The sequence below is a fragment of the Eschrichtius robustus genome, chromosome 16 (assembly GCF_028021215.1).
Source record: "Eschrichtius robustus isolate mEscRob2 chromosome 16, mEscRob2.pri, whole genome shotgun sequence".
NCBI lineage: Eukaryota > Metazoa > Chordata > Mammalia > Artiodactyla > Eschrichtiidae > Eschrichtius > Eschrichtius robustus.
In genome coordinates this window covers 87,400,563-87,427,221 of record NC_090839.1, presented here as the reverse complement: position 1 = coordinate 87,427,221, position 26,659 = coordinate 87,400,563, and the positions used below count along the sequence as shown (strand labels likewise).

General features: G+C 45.7%; 1 protein-coding gene across 7 annotated transcripts in view; it reads left to right on the top strand.

Moving 5' to 3' along the window:
* Positions 1 to 26,659, top strand: part of TRRAP (transformation/transcription domain associated protein) — a 111,355-nt gene that overhangs the window by 36,988 nt on the left and 47,708 nt on the right. For 6 of the 7 annotated variants that reach the window (XM_068525250.1, XM_068525248.1, XM_068525249.1 and 3 more), the window contains 21 exons: positions 773 to 972; positions 2,304 to 2,521; positions 2,639 to 2,836; positions 3,408 to 3,668; positions 4,185 to 4,346; positions 6,515 to 6,611; positions 8,353 to 8,474; positions 8,800 to 8,970; positions 12,299 to 12,367; positions 16,652 to 16,771; positions 17,011 to 17,130; positions 17,520 to 17,684; positions 17,781 to 17,962; positions 18,173 to 18,371; positions 18,806 to 18,934; positions 20,705 to 20,971; positions 22,156 to 22,362; positions 23,410 to 23,568; positions 23,664 to 23,798; positions 24,154 to 24,264; positions 25,161 to 25,307. In XM_068525250.1, coding sequence (XP_068381351.1) covers positions 773 to 972; positions 2,304 to 2,521; positions 2,639 to 2,836; positions 3,408 to 3,668; positions 4,185 to 4,346; positions 6,515 to 6,611; positions 8,353 to 8,474; positions 8,800 to 8,970; positions 12,299 to 12,367; positions 16,652 to 16,771; positions 17,011 to 17,130; positions 17,520 to 17,684; positions 17,781 to 17,962; positions 18,173 to 18,371; positions 18,806 to 18,934; positions 20,705 to 20,971; positions 22,156 to 22,362; positions 23,410 to 23,568; positions 23,664 to 23,798; positions 24,154 to 24,264; positions 25,161 to 25,307 — 3,439 coding nt within the window. The remainder of the gene's footprint in view (positions 1 to 772; positions 973 to 2,303; positions 2,522 to 2,638; positions 2,837 to 3,407; positions 3,669 to 4,184; positions 4,347 to 6,514; positions 6,612 to 8,352; positions 8,475 to 8,799; positions 8,971 to 12,298; positions 12,368 to 16,651; positions 16,772 to 17,010; positions 17,131 to 17,519; positions 17,685 to 17,780; positions 17,963 to 18,172; positions 18,372 to 18,805; positions 18,935 to 20,704; positions 20,972 to 22,155; positions 22,363 to 23,409; positions 23,569 to 23,663; positions 23,799 to 24,153; positions 24,265 to 25,160; positions 25,308 to 26,659) is intronic. The other variant, XM_068525247.1, reaches the window with a different exon arrangement.

Sequence of the window (26,659 nt, the reverse complement as noted above, 5' to 3'; positions counted from 1 at the left end):
GTGTGACCACCACTCTTCCCTCTGTTTGAAGATGCTGCACGTGGAAATGAAGGACCTGTGTATTTTATTAGTTTTGGGGGCAGAACCAGAGAGTGAGTGGGCAAATATTAGAGGCAGACTCTGGTCACAGAAAGAAATTTCTGTTATCTGGACCTGTTCCTGGTTGGATGAAACTAACAATTTTAAAAATATTGATGACCGTTTCTTATCCTTGTGTTTGACGTGTGCTTCCCTGACTCTGCTTTCTTGGGTTTTAGTTAATCTCATATAATTGGCAGTAAACCCTTTATCCATTTAGACCCATAGCCCCATTTGATTCTGTACCTCGTGGTGTGATTTTTCAACGTATAACAGGTATATAGTTGCCTTTAAGTAATAGCTTTTTTCATCTCTCTTTGATCGTTGATACTTCTTACAATTTGGCTTATTTAATTATAAAAGATTAATATCAAACATCAAATTTCTTAAAATAGAAAATAATTGCAAAAATATTGAATGTGCTGTCCTTTTGTAATTTACCTCTGATTCATTACCTGTGCTCATATTAGGTAGAACATATTTGGTGTCTCTTGAACCATTGGCTATAAACATTTGTCATGAAATTCATCATGTTTGATTCCAAAGTGTTGCTGAAATTAAAGCAGAGAAATTAACTCACTCAGGCCTATCTGCAAAAAAGGAAAGTGGGCAGGTTGAAAATAAGTAAGTTGTAGTGGAATCATTGGCTCAGGACTTGAGTGTCGTGATGATGGATTTAATTGTTGTCTTGCAGCTTTACAGAAAAGACCATACCCAATGTCATCATATCACATCGCTACAAAGCTCAAGACACTCCAGCTCGGAAGACGTTTGAGCAGGCTCTGACTGGGGCGTTCATGTCCGCTGTCATTAAAGACCTCCGGCCCAGTGCCCTGCCCTTTGTAGCCAGCTTGATTCGCCACTACACGATGGTGGCAGTTGCCCAGCAGTGCGGTGAGTGGGACAGAGAAGTGGTGGGTTGAGGCCTTCGGGGAGCTTCAAAAACTCGGTCAGACGCTGTGTTTCAGAGAAGCTGAGTCTGGCTGATTGGTTTTTGGCTTTTGTTTCATAGTTTTCCACTTCATAGTTTTCCATTGACAGAGATAGTTGGTATGTCAGCAGTGGGTGCTGAGTTCACTTGAAAATTGTCACCAAGTTTTACCTATAAAATACACCGAGTTTAACGTTTTGGCCCTTTGTTTTTCCTCCTGGGGGCTGAGTACTTTTGGCCCCTCTGTGTGTAGAACAGGGACAGTTCGTGGTCACAGCCCTGGCTGGTCTCCTGTCCTTGGTGGTGTTTCCGAGGCTCACCCTCCGCTCTGCTCCGTCTCCCGCTGGCCGCCCATCAGCCAGCTGCTCCGTCTGCAGGCCGTGCTTCCCCTGCTCCTGGGCTCGTCCTGCCTGTGCGCCCCTCGCCTCTGCTCCGGGGTTCTCAGGCTCTGGGTGGTGAAGGACCCATTTCGTTTGTCTCTGTGTTTCTAACCCACTGCAGACTGGTGATCTTGGAAAAGACAGTAAAAATTTCACCACACCGCCAGTTGCTAAGTTTCTGAACACTTAATCTCACCTTAATCTCAGTGCTGGTCAGTGGGCACGCACACTTTGAGTAGCACTTTGGGTCCTCAGAGCCCCTCACCCTCGATCAACAAGTGGTTTTCTCCAGACACTGCAGAACACAGAACTTCCCCTCCTTTTTTTTTTTTTTTTTAACTCTTCTTGCCTGGACAGTCAGTGCTGTACAGTTTAACACTTAGGTTGTTTCTCAGTGTTTCCATCAGACCTGTACGCTTCTCAGTAACTCCCATCTTGCCTCATGCTGGGTGCCTGCCAGGTATGAATTAATAGTTGCTGGCAGACTGTTCTCTGTGTGTGGGTTAGGTTTTGTAGGTGGATGTTGTTGCTTTTTACTGTTACTTGTATGTCAAGAGCATGACCCATGGTCATTCCCATATTGTACCTCTTGGCCTCGCTAATGATTTTTTTAAAGAAGATACCTGATTGTGGTTCTCCTTTTAAACTAATACATCTTTGAATTGGGATTGAGAAAGTGTGAAAATATCAGTGTGTAATGGAAAACATTCAGAAAAATAGCCTTAGTGTCGGTCAGATCACTTAGTTTATAAATAACTGCAGTTTACCAGCAGTTGGTCTGGAGTACCAGGGTTGGGCCTTTATTAAATTCCTAACCTCAAGGAAAAACGCGAGGTAGTTTTGCAATTTGAGGGACGAGAATGTTTGTGGAGCTAAACCCGACTTTCCCTCGTGCCCTCTGCCTCTCCTTTCAGGTCCCTTCTTGCTCCCCTGCTACCAGGTGGGCAGCCAGCCCAGCACCGCCATGTTTCACAGTGAAGAAAACGGGTCGAAAGGAATGGACCCCTTGGTCCTCATTGATGCGATAGCTATTTGTATGGCGTATGAAGAAAAGGAACTTTGCAAGATCGGGGAGGTAGCCCTCGCTGTGATATTTGATGTTGCAAGTATCATCCTGGGCTCAAAGGAGAGGGTAAGGAAGGATTGAGGTCTGTGTGGGCGTGTTTGTGCTTGAGGGTAGTCGTTGTAGAAATCACTCACAGTTTAAGAACTGAGTAACACCGTACGGGTTGTGTGCGTTTTTCTCCAGGCGTGCCAGCTGCCCCTCTTCTCTTATATCGTGGAACGCTTGTGCGCGTGCTGCTACGAGCAGGCCTGGTACGCAAAGCTGGGGGGTGTGGTGTCCATTAAGTTCCTCATGGAGCGGCTGCCTCTCACTTGGGTTCTGCAGAACCAGCAAACCTTCCTCAAAGCTCTTCTCTTTGTCATGATGGACTTGACTGGAGAGGTAGGTGATGGGTGACCCCAAACCTCACCATCCTGGTTCAAGACGCTGGTTTGCCTGGAGCACAGTTGGTCTCAGACAGTTCCGCCAATACGCTCTCCTAGAAGCTTAGAAAACATCACAGCGTCTTCAGTGAAAGGACAGATCAGAGCCCTCAGGTTCTCTTTCTCTGAGGATCTAAATACTTGTCTGTCATGATGAACAGCCCCTGGCCAGAGTACTTAACTGGCCAGAAGTTTCTACAGGAGTCGCGTTCTTTATGAGGCTCTGTGCAGATATAACACAAACAAATAGAAGATGGTGGGCATTGCCTGCTTAAATCCATTCGGTAAACACAAGGATCAAGTCTAGATCCGCATTTTCTTTTCTGAATGACAGACAGAAATTACCTATGAGCAGGAGAGTTAGCTACTGGAATACCTTGCAGACGTTAACGAAGCAGACTTGACACGTTAGCTGGCGTGAGGGGTGTGCGCCCCCGGTGACGGCGTGGGTTGGGGGGGGCGTGTGCAGGAGACGTGGGTGCTGTGGGCAGCGTCGCCCCCTTTCGCGCTAAGGAGCCCCTGGCCTGCAGGTTTCCAATGGGGCAGTCGCCATGGCCAAGACCACCCTGGAGCAACTTCTGATGAGGTGTGCGACGCCCCTGAAGGACGAGGAGAGGGCTGAGGAGATCATGGCGGCCCAGGAGAAGTCCTTCCACCACGTGACCCATGACCTGGTTCGGGAAGTCACGTCTCCTAACTCAACCGTGAGGAAGCAGGCTATGCACTCCCTGCAGGTGCTGGCCCAGGTCACCGGGAAAAGCGTGACCGTGATAATGGAACCCCATAAGGAGGTGAGACGTCTGTCACCAGACTAGGGTTGTTGGAACAAAACCTTTGAAGACTTTGTTTTTCCTTCAAGTTTGACTTGCAGATAATACGGAATTTGTAATTTTGTGTCCAGTAAACAGAGTGCTATTACATATGCTCTTTCTGACCTCAGATATGCAAACAGCAACATGCTTATGTTAACGTCTGTATCAGTAGTTGTGAGTGTCAAGGGAGTAGAGTACTGGTTTCCTGGGCCTGTAGAGCACAGCCTGATGGTGCTGTTCTTGTTTTGGTGGTGGTGGTTGTGAGAGAGGTTACTCTGGACCCGTAGGAATTAAACGTATCTGACGTGCATCTTTCCATGACCCAGTGTCAGCGTATGAAATGGAGCTTCCCTTTCCTAACGAAAGGATGTCTGTGATACCTTTTGATCTCAGTTACGGTTTTCAAGCTGCTAATTGGCTTAGCACATTGTGATGAGAGGTGTTTGCTTTCTGAGGGGCGGCTGGCCAGTGATGCTTCCTCCCTGCCTCCCCCAGGTTCTCCAGGATATGGTCCCACCTAAGAAGCATTTGCTCCGACACCAGCCTGCCAATGCGCAGATCGGCCTGATGGAGGGGAACACGTTCTGTACCACGTTGCAGCCCAGGCTCTTCACAATGGACCTTAACGTGGTGGAGCATAAGGTGTTCTACACAGAGGTAGGGGGGTGGTGGTGCGGCGTGGTGTGGATGGTGATGGCGTGTGTCTGGTAACCTGTCTTTGTGCACGAAGACTGGTCAGGCAGCACTCAGAAGGCACGGGCGGTGACCATGGTAACCGGCCATCGCCTGGCTCAGCCCCCGGCACAGGTATGTTACGTCCGGGATTGGCGAGGAGGTAGGCATGGTGACTGGAGATGTCCGGTAGAATGTGGGGGGTTTCTGAGTCCTTCGAGCTCTCTTAGCCCTCCACAGGGAGCCTTGCTCTTCAGGACCTTGAACTTGTGTTCTATAGATAAGGCTGTAGCATCTACCTTAATCACTCTCGTATCAGCAGGTGCCCAGTTTCCTGAATTTATCAACCACTTGAATGTGCCGTTTGCAGTTGAGAACTCACTTCACGTGAATGCCCTTACCTAGTTCTGGCAGCACCCCATGAAGTACAGATACTGATGATTCTCATTTTGAAGATGCAGAATCTGAGCCTTAGGTTTTATTAGACACCTAAAACTACAGAGCAGGTGAGCTGGAGAGCTGAGGGTGGAACCACCACAGTTGTTTTAGAGCCTGGTTTCTAATCACTCCGCTGTCCTGCTGGGCTCTTGTTTAGTGGACTTGACTTGCCCCTTGACCCAAGATAACAGGCGGTGGTGGATGGCACTTTATAAGTGTTTGTCACCGTGAATATTACAGTGTGGGACGAAATTAGACAATGATAAATAGAAATTAAACTATAAATACAGTCAAATTATAAGCATTAATTCTTAGACTCCATAATGGGCTGTTGATTATCAGTCCTAATCTGAAATTTTTATGAGACGTGAATTATACTTCTGGAGGCGTCGTCAGAGTAAACTGAGGCAAAAGTCATAAGGAAGCAAATTCTTCCTTATCCACGCTAAGTCTGAATTTTCCAATTATGAAAAATTTACCTATTGCTTCTTTAAGTCCTATGTTTTTGCTTGGACATAAGGTCATTGATCATGTGTTCTAGCTGAGATCATTTATACCTTGTTGTGTCCCTTGTATAACATCACTCATAAGATTTGATGGAGGGTCCAGGAGAGCCCCTGGAGAATGGGGGGGGAACTTGCCTTTGGGGGCTTCAGAGGCAGATGTGTTGTAACCTATGTGGAAAATTCCTCATGGAGCTGGAGACCAGAAACTGGTAGTGAGTGTTTAAATTTCAGGAAACTAAACTGGTTTTGAAAGTGTTTATCAGGATACCAGCTGCATAAAAACATGTGAGGATCTTTCGGAAAATAGAAACTCTTGAGTCCTCTTCCCGAAGATTTAGGTTCAGTAGATTTGGGGTCAGACCTGGGAATCTACTGCCTAAAAACGTCCCAGGTGGTTCTGGTGTGGCCACGTTTGGACGTCTGGCTTTCTAACTTAGTTTCTGATGCTCACTCTCTCTAGATATAGATAGAGGGTTCTGTATATGTGTGTGTATACAAATATGTTATATATGAGGAGAGCGTTACTGCAGGTTTCCTCTTGGGGGTGGAGTAGGGTGGGTGGTTGAAATGCTTTTCTCTGTATGTCCTCCTCTACTGTTTTAAATCTTTTACTAGGTAGGAATCTTTAAGGGAAAAAATGGTACCATTTTCCAGGATGTCAATAGAAGGGGAAAGAAGTAATAGAACACCATATATAACATTTTAGATATTAGATATATAAATGTGTACTGGTCTGATAAAGTGTCTGGAAGGCTAGCCACTGGAGTATCTGCGTTACGGTATTTCCAGTGAAATACTTCCTGCTTATGCTTCTCTGTACTTGAAAAGAAAGAAAAAAAAAAGGATTACTGCTCCAACTCTTGAATTATAACGTGTATGTTTCTTGGGCACTGGCCCAAGGCATTGGGAAGCAGCTCTGAACAAGGAGGAGTTGTACCCACCATCTTGGAATTTGCGTTTAGATAAAGTGATTCTCTGCGTAAAGAAAAAACATTATGGTATCAGAGTGGGTCAGAAAGTGTCACAGGGGTTGACTGAGTTTTGCTTTAGAATAAGGAAGGTCAAGCACATTTCGATACTTAAATGCTTTGGGATTTGGGTTTAGTTTGTTAATCATGTTGTATGTGGCAGATCGCTGTGTTCTGTTACTTGCAAGGTTATTGTGTCTTCACAGTGAGAGCAGGCTAAATTAAGTTCTATCTTTTGCAGCTCTTGAATTTGTGCGAGGCTGAAGATTCAGCTTTAACAAAACTGCCCTGCTATAAAAGCCTTCCGTCACTCGTACCTTTACGAATTGCAGCCTTAAGTAAGTTCATGTAAATCTGAGACAAGTTACGGGATACAAAAGTGAAGGGAGACAGTGGCGTTTTTTTGTTGTCTAATTTTTCTGACTTCTTGTGGTCTTTTTAAGGTGGAATAAAAAAAAATTATGTTTGTATATTTATCAAACTACATAGTGAGATGTCAATGGATTATATAGATTGTGCTAGGATTTAAATAATTCTTTTTACTCTAATAAACTGGATTTCACTCTATAGTAAACTCTTTTTTTGTTGTTGTTGTTGTTGTTGTTATGTGTATTTTTTTTTTAATTGAAAGTTACTGCTTTTTCTTTTTTTTTTTAAATTTATTTATTTTATTATTTTTGGCTGTGTTGGGTCTTCGTTTCTGTGCGAGGGCTTTCTCTAGTTGCGGCGAGCGGGGGCCACTCTTCATCGCGGTGCGCGGGCCTCTCACTATCGCGGCCTCTCTTATTGCGGAGCACAGGCTCCAGACGCGCAGGCTCAGTAGCTGTGGCTCACGGGCCCAGTTGCTCTGCGGCATGTGGGATCTTCCCAGACCAGGGCTCGAACCCGTGTCCCCTGCATTGGCGGCAGATTCTCAACCACTGTGCCACCAGGGAAGCCCTATAGTAAACTCTTTATAGCTGTCTTATGGGAACTATATATAACTCTAAAGTATGTATCTCTCTAATATTCTGGTTTAAGGGAGTTGTCATACCATTCCTATCTTGCCATTTTCATCTGAATCGGAGTATTTAGACCTTTTCAAACTTTTTAATGATTCAGAAGCATTTGAGACTCCTGCTGTCTCTAGGCTTTCATTAAGAATGTGTTATCATTGTTTAGCACAGGAATTGTACATAGCTTAGGAACATATACTAGATCAGTACTCATCCTCATGCTTAGAAACAGTCATTTCCCCCTTTTTTGATAAATACCCAATACAAGTTGCTTAGTTGACTTTGTCTCTTGTTGACTTTTATACACTTAATAAAATATTACCAGAATCCTCCTTGAATTAGAGGTAGAGGAGCTGAGAGGCAGACCATAATATTTGAGCTTGAGGATGGGGCTCAAGACAACAGCTAGCCAGAGCTGTGGTGGGTGGGGCGTTGGGAGCTTCTCACGCTTCCTGGTGGGTGCCTCTCAGGCGTTCCTGTCAGCGGGCATGGGCATTGCTCTTGCTACAATGTTACCCCTTAACTAACCTTTAACATAGAGGCTGGAGGCATGTGGTGTTGCCTAAGGATATTTGCATTTTCAAAGCCTTTAACCCCCCAAGTTGGGAGGAGACCATCTGATTAGACTTGGATAGTGGAGAGACAGCTGGGCTGTGTGTGTCTACTTCCTTCATCACCAGAATCTGAGGCTCTATCCTGGGCTAATTCAGCATGCATCCGCCCACAGGTCAGCGGTGCTCTCACCTGTGAGGATGTCTTGGGGGCATGGGTGCATTGGGGACCCCCTTCAGCCCTTGTTTTCCCATTGTTTCTCTCCTTCAGCCCTTGTTCATCTTATCTGGGCAGTAGGATTTATCATGGACTTTCTGGCAGGCTGTTGCCTTCTTAGATAATAGTGTTCACACTTAGATAATAGTGAGCCTGTGATTAGAAGGCAGTGCATTCTTTTGTCTTTCAAGAGGCCAGATACTAGGAAAGAAGTTTAGTGACTCATATATTTGTTGGTTGGTAAGAGCCTTTAGACTAGGAAATTGTACGTTTTTCAGGCTAATGATGAAAATTATATTGATTTCTCTCCCTAAAGATGCGCTTGCTGCCTGCAATTACCTTCCTCAGTCCAGAGAGAAGATCATTGCTGCCCTCTTCAAAGCCCTTAATTCAACCAACAGTGAGCTCCAGGAGGCCGGGGAAGCCTGTATGAGAAAGGTGAGCGAGGGCTGGGCGGGTGTGAATTCTGCATTGAGTTCTTCCTGTTGACCTTGTCTGTATCCTGGGAGTCGGCCTGTGGTTAATAACATACTGGATTGGAATAGTGTCTCTATCTGTTTCGTAGTCATCCTGAGCCCTTTAAAAAGTAAACAGTAATGACTAGTCTTCCTCATTTCATCATAAACTTCTGGAATGTATATGGTTTAATACTCCATTTTCCCAAGCAAAGCAAAACCTTGCTGCTAGAGTTGAATATGAGTTCCATTCTGTTGTGAAGTATACTCTGATATCTGTTTTCCTTTGTAACCTTTTTTTAAAATAGTTTTTAGAAGGTGCTACCATAGAGGTAGATCAAATCCATACTCACATGAGACCTTTGCTGATGATGCTGGGGGACTATCGGAGCTTGACACTGAACGTCGTGAATCGTCTGACCTCGGTGACCAGGCTCTTCCCAAACTCCTTCAATGATAAATTTTGTGATCAGATGATGGTAAGCCGAATGCATACAAATTCTATGATAAACCTGAAAAATTAAATTATTTTTTTAAAATGAGTAACGCATTTACATGATTTAAAACTCAGAAGGTGTAAAAGGGTGTCTGTGAAAAGCCTCCCTCCCACCCCCGTCCTCCAGCCACCCAGTTCCTCTTCCGGGGGACCACCAGTGTTAAGTTTCCTGTGTGTCCTTCTAGAGATGTTTCCCATTTGTAGTGGGACATATGTCTGTTAGTTCCCACAAAGGGAAGTGTAATATATACATACATCTTACTTTTTCCATTTACCATCCCATCATTTCATATCAGTACATAAAGCGTTTCTTCATTCTGTCTTATGGCTACATGATATTTCATGATGGGGACATGCCAGAATGTACTGAATCATTCCCCACTTGGTGAACATCTAGCTTTTTCCCAGTCTTTGGCCTTTATAGACAGTGATGCGGTGAAAAACTTGTAAGAGCGTTAGAAGTCCTTCGAGTTTTTACAGTTATCAAGGAAATAATTGTGCAAAGAAAAGATCTGACAGTGTTTAAACATGAGGTGTAAACAGATGAAAGAGGGTTTCAAGTATTAGCTCTATTTTGCATTCTGTAAATAAACATTTGTATATAATTTATTAACTTAATTTCATGCTACGTTACTGCAAACATGCATGTGTTTTTTATGCAGCTTTTTAACCTCACATGCTGGTTTCTTCGTATCTACAGATGCCTAAGAAATGAACAATGGCCCAAATACCTAAGTGGGAATTGATAGTATTATGATTGGTCCTAAAACTTTGAAGTGATGCCCTAATAGTAGAGTGTAATTTTCCAGATTGAAAGGCTCTTTCCCTTTAAGCTTCCATGTGTAATACACATACACACCCATCAGTTTACATGCATACAAACATTCATAAGCATGGTTAAAGTAAATGAAATTATATCACTTCCCAGTCAGAGCACATCAAATACACACATTATCTTACCTCATCTTATGACTGTTGGTTCTTTCATGTATGAGATCTGTGCGTGTGTTCTAATCTCCTAGTGTTTTTATGTTTGTCTCCTTTTAAAACTAGTCTCTCTCTACCCTCTGCTGGCTATCATTTCTTGCTGCCTTTGCATGCCTGCCTGAAACAACTTTCTTTTTGTGTGTTTTTTTTTTATTCACTCCAGTCTAACCCGTTAGATCTGTGAGCTGGGAATTCATTCAGTAAACATTGTTCTCCAGAGTTTTTTAGAACAGAGTAAACAGGGAATTCCCTGGTGGTCCAGTGGTTAGGACTCTGAGCTTTCACTGCCGAGGGTGCAGATTCAATCCCTGGTTGGGGAACTAAGATCCTGCAAGACGTGCAGCACGGCCAAAAAAAAAAAAAAAAAAAAAAAAAGAACAGAACTGTCTCACATCTGTAGTTTCTGACTAAGGCCAAGAGTCTTTTTCCCTAAAATAAAGTACATGGGTTTTGTGTTTCTGGTTTGTTGAGGGGATTTTTTTTTTTCCTTCTCTGACATTCTAGCCACCTTCTGAGTGGTTGAATGCCTCTGAAAGCAGGGAGTGCTGATGTACTTGGATACAGAATAACTGAGGCTTCTGTTTGTCCAGCCATCTCGCCCAGGTCCAGCCAGGTCCCGGTGCTGTGGTGCTTCTGCGTTTGTGGTGCGGGCCTTGCGCATGGACCCTGTGGTCTGCCACGTTCGTCCTTACTGAGCCATGTCCTTCAGAACTGTGCTCAGTCTTCAGCCTCTGTTTTCCCTCATTTGATACACTTCTGGGGTGAACAGCTCAAGCCTTCAGCATAAGTTTAAGAGATAGGACACCTTACTGTCTAGGGTGGGCATTCGTAAAGACGCCCCTGAACATTTTCCTTTCTTATAATTTCAACTGCTTGACATTTGATCTTGAAGTTTCTTATATGGTTAGTTGTTTTGGAAATCTCCTTATTGAACTAAAAGTGAACTTTATATACCAGGCAGTGTTATTTTTTTCCTTTGGGAAATCTGAAAGCAGCTGGCCATTTTCTGTACCTTTAATTTTGTTATTCTCATATCTTTGGTATAAATAGCTATTCTAGTAAGATAGAGGTTTTTTGAATATATATTCTGATGGTATCCTTCAAGGAATTTTACTGGTAAAATCTTGTGAGTGTATTTAGTTTCTTTGAAGAAATATATATTATTTTAATGTTTCTCAATGTGTGTTCCTTGGAACAGTGGCTTTAGAAGATGTAGGGTTTCTGTGAAAAACAGTAAGTAACTAAGTAAGTTTGGGACGCACCACTTACTGTGTTCCCCTCTTGAAGCTTTACAAGGTCTGTGGACACTGAAGGCTCAGAGAAAAGTGTTTGGATGTATTGAAACCATCTGTCCCCAAGCCTGTTTGTGACTGAGGAGTCCTTTTTAAAGGAGCTTGTTAACTTCCTGCAGGGCAGTGTTTTGAAGAACAGGTTTGGACAGTGTAGGATCACGAAGCTGTTGTTTGGATGCCCCTGTGTGGTTTAGCTTGGGCTCTGAGCGCGTGTCGCTGGGTTTTGCTGGACCCCGTTGAGGGCGGGAGCCCGGCTGCCACAGGCTGGGTCGGCCCGAGTTGCTGTGGCCCGGGGATCGCTCCTCTGCTCCTGCAGCGGCACAGTCTTTCCACAGAACGAGCGCCCTCATTCCGCACGGAAGGGAATCGCTGCCCGCACGCGCTGTGGGATCCATGCTCATCTCACCAGCCCCTCCCCCGGGGTTCCCCTTGTGCCCACTAATCCTCAGCCGCAGTGGCCACCCTTTCCGTTTCTGGCCTCCCTCCTTTTCTCTGCCTGGAGTGCTCTTCCTTGTGCTTCTGGCCTGTCTGCCTCTGCAGGGCCCTCCCTGCCTCCTCGGCGCTCATCTGTAGCTGGTTCCTGCTCTTCTGTTACACAGCAGGCACCTGTGTTTCACCTTGTTCCCCCGCTGTCACTGGAGCGCCACAGGGACAGGGGTGGTGTCTGCTTGTTCACGTCTCTGCCCCGACGGCTAGCTTGGTGCTGGCTCAGGGCAGCTCTCCGGGAACAGCTGCAGCACAGAGTAGCAGGAGTAAAAGTCCTGGTATTGGAATGGCCGGGTTGCAGCACATTTTCTGTTGTTGTATCAGGGTAAATTCAGCCTTTCTATTTATAGAACATAAACAAATGCCAGTTACTCTCATCACTAGTTCGATGGCTGCGCTATTTCAGTAATAGAATCACTGCCATTCTCACATTAAATAGCATGGAAAGTAATGATTACATATGAGTTTTCACCTAAGAGCTGCATTTTGGAATTGAGATGCTCCTGTTGTCAAGAAAAAATGGCTGAGGATATATTTTTTTCACAGCAACATCTGCGAAAGTGGATGGAAGTGGTGGTCCTCACCCACAAAGGGGGCCAGAGGAGCGACGGAAACGTGAGTGACTTGTTTGTTTCTGGGAGGGCAGCCCCACTGTACGCTGCCGTTACCAATGCTAATATCAGAGCGGTGCTTTTAATTAAAATTCCGGTCAGAAATCTAGTTTTATGTGACTATAGTCCATGTAAATTGTTAAACATGTTTTGTTAGCATTACATTTTGCTTTTATTTCTCTTAATTGTTGAACATTCCTTTTTATGTTTCTTTAAAATCTCCCTTTTGTTCACTTTAACATGATGTTTTTGTTGATGAGAATTCTGGGAAGCTTGAAATGTATTTCAGTTTTATTAGTTTTTTCTTGAAAGTGAGTAAAGTGTACTTTCTAGACTGTTCTGGCAGCTCTTGTTTGCACAGGCTGCAGTCCTCAGCCGCTGTTTTCCATTGCTTTCCGTCATCATTGCCTCATAAACCAAGTAGAGGTTTTAGGACTTCATAAAAGCATAAAGGAGAATGTAATAAAGCATCGCATAAATATTGGCATGTATGTTTTCTAGGTCCAAATCCCCCACCCCAGTTGTTTGCTGAAAGTCCAAATGGCCAGTCCTTCAAAACACATTTTTTTACGGTTTTGAGGGAAAACCACTTTAGTTAAATCTTTTTAAGTATCCGATGTTGGTCACTAAAGACTTTGTCTCTTAAAAATGAATGGTTCTTGCTGTTTTGAATCTAGTCTTATTTGTATATGTTAATATTCTTTTAAGATATTTTTAAACTTGATGACTGTCCTCTCAGTGGGATTGTGTTTTCCACAAGCTCCTGTTACGCCCAGTGAAATTGTACAGCAGTACCTAATGAGGGGATTCCTTGAGCTCTTAAGAGGCATAATTAATGTGGCTTTTTGTCCTCCTGTGCCTATTTGTTGGATGCTGTGTTTCATCCCATCTTGTATTTTATTACTTATTTTGGCTTTATTATGCTTTGTTTTGCCCATTCTATGTCAAGGTGTTTTGTTTATGTGAGTCTTGTTTCCTGCTGCTTCTAAACAGCCAACAAGCAAAACTAAAACAGGATCTTAAACTTTTTTTAGGAGTGTTAAACCATCCATGACCTCTTTGAAGGTTCGTTATTTTCATATATATAGGGAAAAAATCAGGAAATCTTCATGGGGGACAGCAGAGTGTATTTTAAAAGCGTAAGCTCCTGGGAGTAGGTGCAAGTGCCTCTGTACTTTTCCTCCCCGTCTCTCATCTGTTAGGTATTTTTGCTCTAAATTTATTATTTGTTTTTACAGTTAGCTGTTAATTCTCTGAAACGTATAGCCAGTTCTAGAATAAACATTTAAACCCTAGTGGGTAGATGAATGACTTCCATTAGATCAAAAAGATAAACTTTTACTGCAGCTCATGTGGGATGGGGGGTCAGTTGCATAGGGGGTGGGGCCGTGGGCACTGGGAGGTCCCTGAGCCCCTTCCCGCTGAAGCCTGTCGATCAGCATATGAGCGTGACCCCGAGAGCCTGGGAACGTCCCACTGCTGAGGGAGGCTGCGGCTCTCAACTCAGGGGCTATGGTGTTTGGGGTCCAAGGCATTGTGGCCACAGCTTTATGACCTCAGCTCAGGGCCAAGCCCCCTTTCTGCCCTTGAGCTCCGATAGTTTCTATGAATGCTCCACAGATTAGGAATGGGTCTTGGAAAGTAGTTTGTTTATTTGGTCAGATCCCCAAATAACACTGCCCAGTTGAGAAACTATAACCGATGACATGTTAAAAGTTGAATAAAAATAAATAAAAGCTCCCCATAACATCGGGTACCCCTAATGATCAGAGTTTTGCATTGTCATCATGTTTAGGAAGGTTTACCTGTTTGGCATTGAACTTACAGGGGAAAACTCATGACCACCTGTTACACTATGTCTGTGTACACACACACACACACACACACACACGGACACGCACACACACACACGCACACCCCTTCTCAGGATAACCTAAGTATCCAGTGAGTGGCATCACGGCCTCTGGGTTCTTCTGGCCTCAAACATGCCTAATTGACGGGGATTAAACCCCCTGGTCCTCTTCCAACTCCATCTGGGAAAGAGGTTTTTTTAAATATCAGCACTTCACGCAAAATCTTGAATTATTCACTCTAAACAAAACTTTTTTTTTTAATGTATTTGCATACAACAGGGTCTTACAGTTTCTCCCCCTAGACAAGAATTCCAAAACTCCTTTTTTAAAAATTTGATTTAGGGAAGAATACACTCCACGTGACACCATCAGAAGGGCTGTTTTGACATCTGAAGGGTGGAAGGTGTATTTTTTGCTGTTGAGCATCTGTTAATTATTATGTGCTTTCTGATAATTCTGTCTTTACTGTCTTGTTTACCCCAATAATCCTTACTGTGTATTGAGTATATGGGAAGTTCTGTGTAAATAACATAAATAGAAAAAAGATGATTTTCCTCCCCATCCTCAGGAAAGCATTTCAGAGTGCGGGAGATGTTCCTTGTCTCCATTCTGTCAGTTTGAGGTGAGAACAACCTATTAAAAGTCAGTTTATGACTTGCAATGTGAAGAACAGTTTATATTTTCTTTTCTTTTCTTTTCTTTTTACCTTTCCGTTGCCTTTTTTCATGCTGTAATTTTTGTTTTGGTTCAGCCTGCCGTGGAAGGGGTAGAGGTGAGAATCTCAGTGGAAGTGCAGGCGGGGTTGTTGTTGTGCTTGGTTTTGCTGTGACCTGTGGTTCTGTGCTGGACAGAGTGTGTCGTGCCTTTGAGTGCGGTGAGCCGTCCTGTCTGTCTGTGGCGGAGTTGTATTAGTACCATTGCCGTGAACTGTCCGGGTGCCACGCATGTTTTCTATTAGGACGTCTTTAAGCAAGATTCTAAGTTCTTTGGTTTTCTACGTGCTAGAATTGCAATATCTCAATATTTCTGATCCAGCCGGGTTTTGCTCTCATAATGTTTGTATGAGCTCATGCATCTAACAACCTCTCGAGAGAAAATGCCACAAAGAATACATTAGACCTGCTAGAAATTGGGAGGAGTTCTATTTCCTCTGACTGACCAGCTGCCTCAAACTGAAACCTCCTTGCTCCCCCTGCACCCAGGCCCCTGTGTATGTCTCTCACGCATACCACACTGTGGTGGTCACGACACTGACTTTGAACAGCCCAGCCCTGAGCTTTCCCTCTTCTGTAAAATGGGGATGGTAATACCTGTCATTCCTGCCTTCCGGTGGTGACGCGAAGGCCAGAAGTGATTTCATGACAGTGCTTTGAAAACGAAAACCCTTAAGATGAAAGTACCATTGTTAGAAGGTTATTCTAATTTCAGGGTAGAACTTAATCTGCCTGAAAACTTGGAAACACTGTAGAAGAGAGCTCTAGAGGAGGCATGGGAGCAACGCTGAGCTATTTTTCTCATTTCTTCCCCGTCGCACCATTTTGCCTTTTGGCTTAAAGAGACATTTTGAGAAGTATCTCCAGTGCTGCTGGGACGTGGTCCCTCCTGACTGGTGTTTATCATCCCCATTTTACTGGTTTAGAGTCATGGGTATCCTATTACCTGCCACCCAGGATGGGACATCAGGGAGTCTTCCCTTCCCCGTGGCCTGAATGGCAGACACAAAACCGTGGGAACTGACACTGTGAACCGAAAGTCGGAATGACACTCAGTAATTGGCCGCTGAGCTGTCAGCATGTTAAAAAATGCAAAATTCTTGGCATCCCACGTTTTGCATATGATTCCGTAAAGCAGTTTGTCAGCTTTATTTTCAGGCCTGGTTGGCAAATTTTTAGAACCACAGTCAGTCATTTATTTACGTTGATAATTAATTTCCAGGGTAAATACTTCAAGTATTTTCTTTGAGGACTTTGTGCTAAGTTTTGAGGGTAAAAGAAGTCTGTGCCCTCAGAACTTAGTGCATTGGGAAGACCCCGTGATGTCATGGCAACGTGAGGGAATCCTAACGCTCATGGCCACGGGCATGACCCCCCCACCCCCGCCCCTGCTGGGCTCACCTCGGCAGCCCGAAAGGTCACTTCCAACACTTGTCAGTGTGCGTGAAAGCAAAGACGGCCCCATCACCGAGGTGCACAGTCAGCTCCCGCTCCCCTCCGCTGACAGATGAAATCTGAAGGCCGAGGGCAGGTAGTTTCCTTAGGCCACAGCTGTAATCTGAGATTGGCGAGTTGGGGCTTCCTATTGATACATGTTAACTCTGCTTCTGTTGGCTAACCTTGCAGGTGTAGCTAGTGCCTAGCAGGGTCTGTAGTCATGTTGGTATCTCTTGCTGGCAAAATTAATTGGCCTGTTTTATAATTTCTGGTTTTCTTCATTAGGAAATGAAAATTTGTTCGGCAATCATAAACCTTTTTCATCTGATCCCAGCTGCACCTCAAACTCTGGTCAAGCCTTTGTTAGAGGTCGTAATGAAAACAGAACGTGCTATGTTGATCGAGGTAATGGTCACACATGGGCTAATTCTAATTCTTCCTCCATCTGTTGCTTGTAATGTTTTCACTGTCATATTTTAGATGGGTTAATCTAACAGTATAAAGATATTGGGCGTTAATATTTGCTGACGGTGCGTGCACTCCAGTTACAAGGGGGAGAATTGCACATTGGAACCGTGTGAGGTCGCTAGACCAGAAAAGCCTCAAACCTCCAGAAGGTCTAGTTTTCACCACATGTTTTCTAGGCTGGCAGTCCATTCAGAGAGCCTCTGATCAAGTTCCTGACCCGCCACCCCTCGCAGACGGTGGAGCTGTTCATGATGGAAGCCACGCTGAACGACCCCCAGTGGAGCAGGATGTTCATGGTGGGAGCCCGGGGTTGGGGTCGGGGTCCCTGCCACCATGCTCGACGATCTGGAATTTATATATCACTGTTCAGTGTCCTGGCTTTGTTTTTCTCTAATGTATTTGAGTATTAGAAACATTGTTGTGTATGTGAAAAGCTCAAGTCCAGGAATTCCCCTCTGTAGGATTTTGGTGGTGGTAACGAATGAACGAGCTGCTAGGATTATGAAACTCCAAGTGTGATGATTGTCTGAAAAGCACTTTTTAAAGAGGGTGCTTACAGTGATTTTTTTTTTTTTTTTTTGCCTGCCTTGAGAGATTTAGGAAGAACCTTAGAGTTTATATCATTTCAACATTTTTGTGGGTTTTGATTAGCTTAAAACAGCTGTTTATTTTGCTTTGTTTTCAGAGTTTTTTAAAGCACAAAGATGCCAGACCTCTTCGAGACGTGCTGGCGGCTAACCCCAACCGGTTCATCACGCTGCTGCTGCCCGGCGGCACCCAGACGGCCGTGCGCCCCGGCTCACCCAGTACCAGCACCCTGCGCCTGGACCTGCAGTTCCAGGCCATCAAGGTAGCACGGCTCTCTGTCAGGCACCCGACATCTTAAACGTTTAGTCGAGACTCAGGGAGAACCCTGTCAGCTTCCTCATTCTCTCTTCTTTGACAGATCATCAGTATTATAGTTAAAAACGATGACTCCTGGCTGGCCAATCAGCACTCTCTGGTGAGCCAGCTGAGACGTGTGTGGGTCAGCGAAACCTTCCAAGAAAGACACCGGAAGGAGAACATGGCTGCCACCAACTGGAAGGAGCCCAAGCTGCTGGCCTACTGTCTGCTGAGTTACTGCAAGTGGGTGCGCCGGGCGCTCTGCGCCACGTGGCTGGATCCCCCGATAAGCCTCCTCCCTGGGCTCTGCATAGCTGGCTCACTGCATGTGTGTCATCGCATTTGTTGTAGAGGACGGGCTGTAACTTTGAGCTGCTCAACAGCAAGTCGGACGTCAAACATAGTTATGAAATTTGCCATAATTTAACCTGCCTTCTTATTTTGACCCTTCAGAAGGAATTACGGAGACATAGAATTGCTGTTCCAGCTGCTCCGGGCCTTCACTGGTCGTTTCCTCTGCAACATGACGTTCTTAAAAGAGTATACGGAGGAGGAGATTCCCAAAAATTACAGCATTGCTCAAAAACGTGCCCTGTTTTTTCGCTTTGTGGACTTCAACGACCCCAACTTTGGAGATGAATTGAAAGCCAAGGTGGGTCCCAGTGTTACTGCAGGAAAAGCCACGGCGTTTGAGCTCGTTTTCTAGGGAGCCAAGGGCACTACTCGTGTTCTGCTGTGCCTTTCCTCGTCTGGGCCATTTATGAGGAAAATTTTCGTTGTTGGGAAACATAAGGCAGGTCCAGCCGTGAACCAATGTTGACGAGTAGTTTGTTAGTTCCCTTGTTTCTATAAAACAACTTGTTTGAGGTGTGACGAGTGAACCAGGCCAATGTCTCTTTTCCTCAAGTTTTCAGCCTACCTTTACAGTTACCATTGTAATAAAAGACAAGATTATTAGCTGCACCCTTGATTGAAGGTCTAACTTGATGGTGCAGCATAACCAAGCTGGTGGTCCTGCCACCTAGTGAAAGAGATAGAGAGCATGGCTTTGTTTTCCTTCTCCTTCATTGTAAAATTTTTTTGTAGGTTCTGCAGCATATCTTGAATCCTGCTTTCTTATACAGCTTTGAGAAGGGGGAAGGAGAGCAGCTCTTAGGACCTCCCAATCCAGAAGGCGATAACCCGGAGAGCATCACCAGTGTGTTTATAACCAAGGTGACATCACTAACCATGCATTGGCCTGAAAAGTAACTTGGGAGATGTGATAGGTTCACGGAAATAAGCTTATTTCCCTAAGGCTTTTATTTTTCATGATTGCGTTAATTTATAGCAGAACATTATAATTCTTACTAGTGAATTTATTAAGGCAGCCTCCATGTGGAATGAATTATCTTTTCCACATGAATAGATTCCAGTGAGAAAGAGAATATATCTCAGTGAAAGATTCAGATGTCACAGTTGTTTTGTAGAAACCTCTATGGCTGGTCAGTAGAGTTTTCAAGATCTGTTTACATCTTTAGCTTTGCAAAAGGATCTGCTAAAAGCCAGTGAGAATATTAGACTGGATCCAGTTGCCGCTGTGCCCCTTTGTTGCCAAGTTCATGAACGTCGTTGTGGCACTAGGGTGTCTGAAGTTAGCTTGGGTCTCAGCACTTTTACAATAGTGTTTCCAGTTTGCACTAGTGAGGCTTTTGGAATCAAGTGTCTGCTTGAGGAATGCCTGTGCTGTGTTTCCCATGGTGCCTCGGCTCTCCTCTGCCATTAGGCTATTGAACTTCACCGGCAGACGCCGAGTTTGCCTTGAGGTTGTTGGACTGAGTGTTCGCTCACGGTTGGTGGTGGAGCGCTGTGAGCCGTGGGCATTCCCGCCTGTTGCGCGCCACCCGTGAGTCACCGCCTTCGGAGAGGACACAGTGGTTTCCTCACTGCTCCGTCCCGGGGTCCAGGCAGCGGGAGTGCTGTTCACATGGACAGGTTGCTGGGCCTCCTGTAGTCTTTGTCCCTTAAGACGGACCTCCTTTCTGCGGTTTTGACCCCACGCCCACCCTCCTGTGGAAGTGAGAGCTGAGCCCAAGGAATTATCTTTGGTCCACATACTGATATTTGCCTTGTTCTGGGCAGCTGTGGGGAGATGGTGACCGGGACTCGGCCCCTCCCGTGCACTGCCTTCTCTAGGCTGTGTCCTCGGGGACAGACGCTGCCGACTCGGCACAAGTGAGGAGCTGGGATCTCCAGCGTCGATGGGAATAAATGGTGCGGGGCAGGCTGGCGCCCTGGGGAGGGGCCGCCGTGAGGCAGCACATCCAGGGGAGAGGGGGCCCTGGTGAAAACACAGTTATCGTGGAAGACTTTAGTCTGGCAGGTCCTCTGAGAGACAGAAGGTGGTTAGGGTACTTACTGGATGGTGCAGTCAGTATGCTTGATTCACTAGGGACATGTAATATGTTCCTCAGAGTGCCCATTTTTTCCTTACGTTCATGAAACACATGTAAAAATCTGTCAGATACTTGATTGCATAGGAAAGCATAACAATTTTTTTAAAAACAGATTTTTTGGTAAATAACATTTTCTGATAATAATACTAAAAAATAAGAACAAGGTTATTAATGGTTGACCAGAAAACAATCTCAATTACTTGGAAATTAAGAAACTCAGTCCTGAATCACCTTGCACTGAAGAGCTAGTATTCCTTTTCTACCTCAAGCCCCTTTGCCCACTGCATTCTGACTTCTAAGCCTGCCCCTTTTTTCAACATTAAAATAAATGTATCGAGTTTGTCATCTGTATGTAATAAAGGAAAATTGATGTGACGTCATTGAGTCCATCACTGTAAAGCTTAATATTATGTGTGGGGAGAGAGAGAGAGTGTGTGTGTGTGTGTGTGTGTGTGTGTGTGTGTGTGTGTGTGTTTCAAGGCCTAGACCTGTCGAGTGGCCCTTCAGGGGCAGCAGAGCAGCAGTGCATCCTGTGCTCGTGCTCTCGCAGGTCCTGGACCCGGAGAAGCAGGCGGACATGCTGGACTCGCTGCGCATCTACCTGCTGCAGTTTGCCACGCTGCTGGTGGAGCACGCACCCCACCACGTCCACGACAACAACAAGAACCGCAACAGCAAGCTGCGCCGCCTCATGACCTTCGCGTGGCCCTGCCTGCTCTCCAAGGCCTGCGTGGACCCCGCCTGCAAGTACAGCGGGCACTTGCTGCTGGCCCACATTATCGCCAAGTTTGCGATACACAAGAAGATAGTCCTGCAGGTACTCGGCGGGCCCCCCCCCCGCCCCGCCCCGTCCACCTGACCCCACGCGCACATGCTGCTCCCGCAGACGAGCGCAAGCGCAGCCTCCTTCCCTGTTTATTGTCTTGCCCAGTACATTTAAAAGTGCTCCTTGCTGCCGTCTCTTTGTGACTGTGGAAGCTCCACGATGATTCATTCTCACCCTTCCTCCCTGTTCCTGCTCGGCCCGCTCCTTCCTCTGCAGCCTTGCTTTCGAAATAAGACAGTGTCTGCTTTGTCCGCCTCATGCGTCTCTACCCGTTGCATGAAAATGTGTTAGTCAAGGGCCCCGGCCCACGCCTTAGCTAAAGACAGACAGTAGGCACTCTTGAACCCTCGTCTCCTAACCCCTCTTCGGGTTGACGACCTGAAGCACTTGTTCCTTGCATTGCTCAGTGGGTTAGGCTTTGATGTCAGGCAGGCTGAGTTCGAGTTTTGTTTCTTCCCCTCATGAGTTTCGTGACTCTGACTGAGTTCGTCACTGTTCTGTGTAAGAGTTAAATGTAATCATGCACTTGAGCACTCAGCCTGTCTGTCCCACTAAGCACCTGGTAAGTGCTGGCTCTCGTCCTGTCCTGTGAGTCACTCTTGATTGTTTCCTCTGACCACTCCCTCTTGGGAACTTTTCTGGACCGGAGACCCCAGGGGCATCTGTGACACCCTGTCATTCTCCCAGGCATGCAGGCTCAGCAAGTTCTGTTGTTTCCAGCCCCCGTCCCGTCCCCTCCGCCCACGGTGCCAGTCGGCTGGTCTGTGTTCCCGTGACCTCACTTCCATCAGACCTTCACTTGAACTAATTCAGCACTGTCTCTGAGAGTGGCCCCTTTCACTCCATTTTCTACCCTGGGGCTGGAGTAAAATGATCTGTATCCCTCAACCGACTTCCCACTGGTTACCCTAGAGGAGCTGGGTCCTGCTCGTCTTTGTATGCTCCACCCTAGTTCAGCACGGGCACATAGTAGGTGCTCGGAAAATATTAGAGCAAACATATTCATTGACCAAAACTGAATGAAAGAGAAAGTAACTGCTGCGGTTTTTCCTAATAAGAGCCCTGAGGAATTTCTTTAAATTGTTTTGCAGAAATATCATGCCTTAGTTCTAAGTGATTGTTTTCATCTTGTTTTTTAAAACGTTCATTCTATCAGTATTTCTGTCCTGTCTTAGGTTTTTCACAGTCTTCTCAAGGCCCACGCAATGGAAGCCCGAGCAATTGTCAGGCAGGCAATGGCTATTCTGACTCCGGCGGTGCCTGCCCGAATGGAGGACGGGCACCAGATGCTGACCCACTGGACGAGGAAGATCATCGTGGAGGAGGGGCACACTGTCCCCCAGCTGGTTCATATTTTGCATTTGATAGTGCAGCACTTCAAGGTGCGTAGGAAGTACTGTAGATTGATGTCGATTGCTTCAGAGCAAATACCCTGTCAGGCATTTGCTTTGAAGTTTCGCCTGTCTTCCGTTTTCTGCAATAATAAGGTGGTCATGCATCTTTCAGTAAAGGTAATTCTGATCCATTAGTTAGTATGGGTATGTGTATGGCCTTATCAACATGGAAATCACTGTAGTTTAGAGAATGTGTCCCTGGTATAAGCTTTTTACTAAGATGGCATTTTTCTTGTAAGTGCAGTTGACCTTTGAACAACAAGGGTTTGAACTGTGTGGGTCTGCTTACATACAGATATTTTTCAGCAAACACGTACTACAGTATTACATGCTCTGGGCTTGGTTGAATCCATAGATGCGGGACTACGGATGGAGAGGGCCGACTGTGAAGTTTATACTTGGCGTTTGTGACTCTGTCAGGGGTGGGCACCACTGACCCCTGTGTTGTTCAAGGGTCAGCTGTACTCAGTCGTCCATGAATACAGATGAGTTGTTACTCTAAGGTGGGAGGTAGTTGTCATTAACTCTAGATTTTGGTAACTTGGCTTGAAGGGGTCGCTGGCACCACCTTCTCTATAACCAGATCACCCCCTTTGTTGGATTTATTTATATGTAGATATTTCTTGTAGATGTTTGGGTAGAGGAGAAAGGATTGAGTTAAAAGCTAATTCTTTTACAGCCAGCTCTTTTAGAGTTGGGAATTTGCCTCTTGGCATGGCTAATTTGTATGACATCAAGTCTGAAGTTTAACACACGTGACTAGACTTGCCTACCTAAAGATAATTCAGTGTTCAGCATTTTTTAAAGATGGTCCTAAAAGGCTGAAACACGCTCTTATATTGGGACTCAGTGCGGGGTCGGGGGGGAGTGATAAACACACATACAAAAGGTGATGAGAATTTCTTTGCTACAGTTACGGTTCAGAATTCTTGGGCAGGAGGTTGGGTTGTGTGTGTTGGGGCCGAGGCGGGTTACGTGGGCGTGCGTGCGGGGCGGCACGCCGTGTCCCTGGCATGACCCGGCCCGCGCCCGCAGGTGTACTACCCGGTGCGGCACCACCTGGTGCAGCACATGGTCAGCGCCATGCAGAGGCTGGGCTTCACGCCCAGCGTCACCATCGAGCAGAGGCGGCTGGCCGTGGACCTGTCCGAAGTCGTCATCAAGTGGGAGCTGCAGAGGATCAAGGACCAGCAGGTAGGGCGTCAGCCCCTCGAGTCTTCCCTGACTGTTCTTTATGCTTCTCCCTGGAGAACAGTCAGGAAGGTCAAGTGTGGGTGTGTTTCTTTAAGCCGGATGCAGACATGGACCCAAATACAAGTGGAGAAGGAGTCAACTCTGTCTCATCTTCCATTAAAAGAGGCCTGTCGGTGGACTCTGCGCAGGAAGTGAAGCGCTTCAGGACGGCGACGGGAGCCATCAGCGCAGTAAGAGCACATGCACAGGCTGCGAGCGCCTTCTTTTACGGGTTCATTTATCCAACAAACTTTGAACGTGGGCCGAGTGCCCGGCGCCATGCCCGCAGGACAGCTGGGAAAGGCTGCGCCCACAGCTAGAAACCCCACGATGTCCCACATTGCTGGCTTCCTGGACCTTGGGCCCTTTCAGTCTCACGCATGTGACCCCATACTTTCTCCACGGCTACTTTGCTTGTCCTTCTTCTGCGGAGACCACGCCCGCCAGTGGTGTCCCTGACGTCCGGGATGGGGTCTGCCCTGGGGAGGAGGGCCGCGTGCGGTTAGTGGGCTGCGCTGTTGAGAACTCTCTTCCCGCTGTCTGCAGGTGTTTGGGCGGAGCCAGTCTCTGCCGGGTGCGGACTCCCTCCTTGCCAAGCCCATTGACAAGCAGCACACGGACACCGTGGTGAACTTCCTCATCCGCGTGGCCTGTCAGGTGTGGTATCTGCGTGTCTCAGGTTAGGGATCCTTCCGAACAAAGGCTGCTTGATAGGCTCCAGTGAGTTTGATTGTCTGTGATGGTTTAGTCAAAAAAGAAATAGACAAACCAGGGTCTGAGAGCTAGTTTTGTCCCTTTCATACCGAATTCCGTTTATTTCGTGACTTGCTAATATCTGAAATCTGCCCGTGTTTTATTATAGGATTTTAAAAAACATTTTTTTTTTTCAGCGGTGATGAAGTAATGGTATAGCTTATAATAGCATCTTGGTGTTGGGGAAACATGGCAGTTCAGTGATCTTGGGCAAATCACTTGACTTTCGAGTTATCTGTGTCATAAAGGTGTTGGGATGACCCAACCTACGTAAGTTATGGGCAACGTTAGTAATTCAGATGCTTTATAACTTGCATTTATCATTCAAATCAGTAATATATTTTCATGAAGTTGTCGGCAATCAATTCCTGAAACTTTTCATTTTTATATTTCAAAAAACCTTGTAACTGAAATTTCCCTTACAAAGTAGTTTTTATAATTATTAAAAAATAGTATATCTTACAACACTATTGAGGCTCTCCAAGTACTGAAAACAGTCTTCTAAACTCTTCAACCGATCCTTTCCTGTGTGCTGCAGCGTGCTGGGCACGGCCTGGGAGGCCCAGCTGATGGATTAATCGCACAAATGAGTGCAGATCACCACTGGCCCACTGTGAGGGAGGAGGGGGTGTCCCCAGGGGGAGCAGAGACAGCTGGGTTGAGGCGAGGTTGAGTCAGACGGGAGGGGAGGTGGCCAGGAGGTGGAGCGCTGGGGTGGGAGGGCGCGGGGCAGCAGCGGGCGAGAGGCCTGTGAACACATGTGCTGGGAAACTCGGGCTTGAACGTGAGTGAACTTCCAGGTTAACGACAACACCAACACTGCGGGGTCTCCTGGGGAGGTGCTGTCCCGCCGGTGTGTCACTCTCCTGAAGACGGCCTTGCGACCGGACATGTGGTCCAAGTCGGAGCTCAAACTCCAGTGGTTCGACAAGCTGCTAATGAGCGTGGTAGGTGCGAGGGCCCGGGCACGGGCGGGCCACCAACCCCAACCTCCTTGCCCGCGGCTGGTCACGGCCCCTTTCGCCTCCTCCTCTGGCCACTGGCTAATGAGGAGGGAGTGTCATTCGCTGAAAATGGCTCTAAATCTTCAGCTCTCACCTCCACCCCAGGGAGAGTTGGGAGTTTTGAAAACAGAATACTTCTCTTGCCTTTCACAGATTAATTTCTTAAACCCACCTACCCGCTGGCATGGAATAAACATTTTTAGTTGACTTATGCAGCCACTTTTGAAGTAAAGTTGAATTTTTAAAATAGATTGAATGATGGACATAGCACTGTATAGTCAGGTAATTAGAGATAACCCCAGATGCTAATTATTTGTTGGGTTTTTTGGTTGTTTTTGTTTCTGTAAAAACCACGATTCTGTAATTTTCTGGAGGTTGCAGAAGCTGTTCTCTTGCCTTATCCATTTCATTACCAGGATACAGTTCAGTTTATCTAGTTCTGTGGTGAAATTTGAAAGCTTTTGGTCTCCGGATGATCATACCTACTGTAAGCGCTTGTTATTTTGTGCTGCAAAGGTTAGCATCATTGCTCAAGTTTTTTGAAAGGTTAAACAGGTTAACCTGTGTTATGGAAACAGAGTAATAGGCCCCCTGAGTCTGCAGCACGTGCTTCGCTTCTAGCTTGGTGCTTAACTTATTTGCAGATTTCTTTCCTCTTTTTCTCTTTGAAAGGTCAAATTATTTTCCTATCAAATGTAGTCACCATTGAATCAAGCTCAGCCCCTTCACAGGCTGACGTTTTCTGAGGGCGCTGGGTCTGCTCACACTGACTTCCTGCCTTTCCCCATGATCTGCCTCACAGCAGTGCACACACACGGTGCACCTGCAGGGCGTGTGTGTGCGCCAGCCACAGACACACGTGTCGTGAGGCCAAACTTAAATCCTTACTGTAAAACTTGTGCTCTATTTTCTATTTTATTCTTTTGGGTTTTTTTTTTTCTTTCTTTTTTTTTTAATGCTGACAATCTGTTAGATTGATTTCATGATACATAGTTTCAAAGATACTTCCTTTTGGAAGGATATATGTATTTTAACTAAAAACATGAGAAAAAAGCAAAATTCATTGCAATAGTTGCCTTTTTAAACCAGATTTTAGTGATTTTCAAAATTTTAGTACTACTTAATATCGAATATTAATATCTTTCATGAGCTTAAGGGAAGTTTGACTAAATATTTAAAGAAAATTTATTAAAAGGAAGATTATGAGATCCTACTGTGTTAATAAAATGTGGTGGTCATTTATCTATCTGATGTGTTTATTCTTCAGTGGTTGTTTATTTCATTTCCAAGTACTT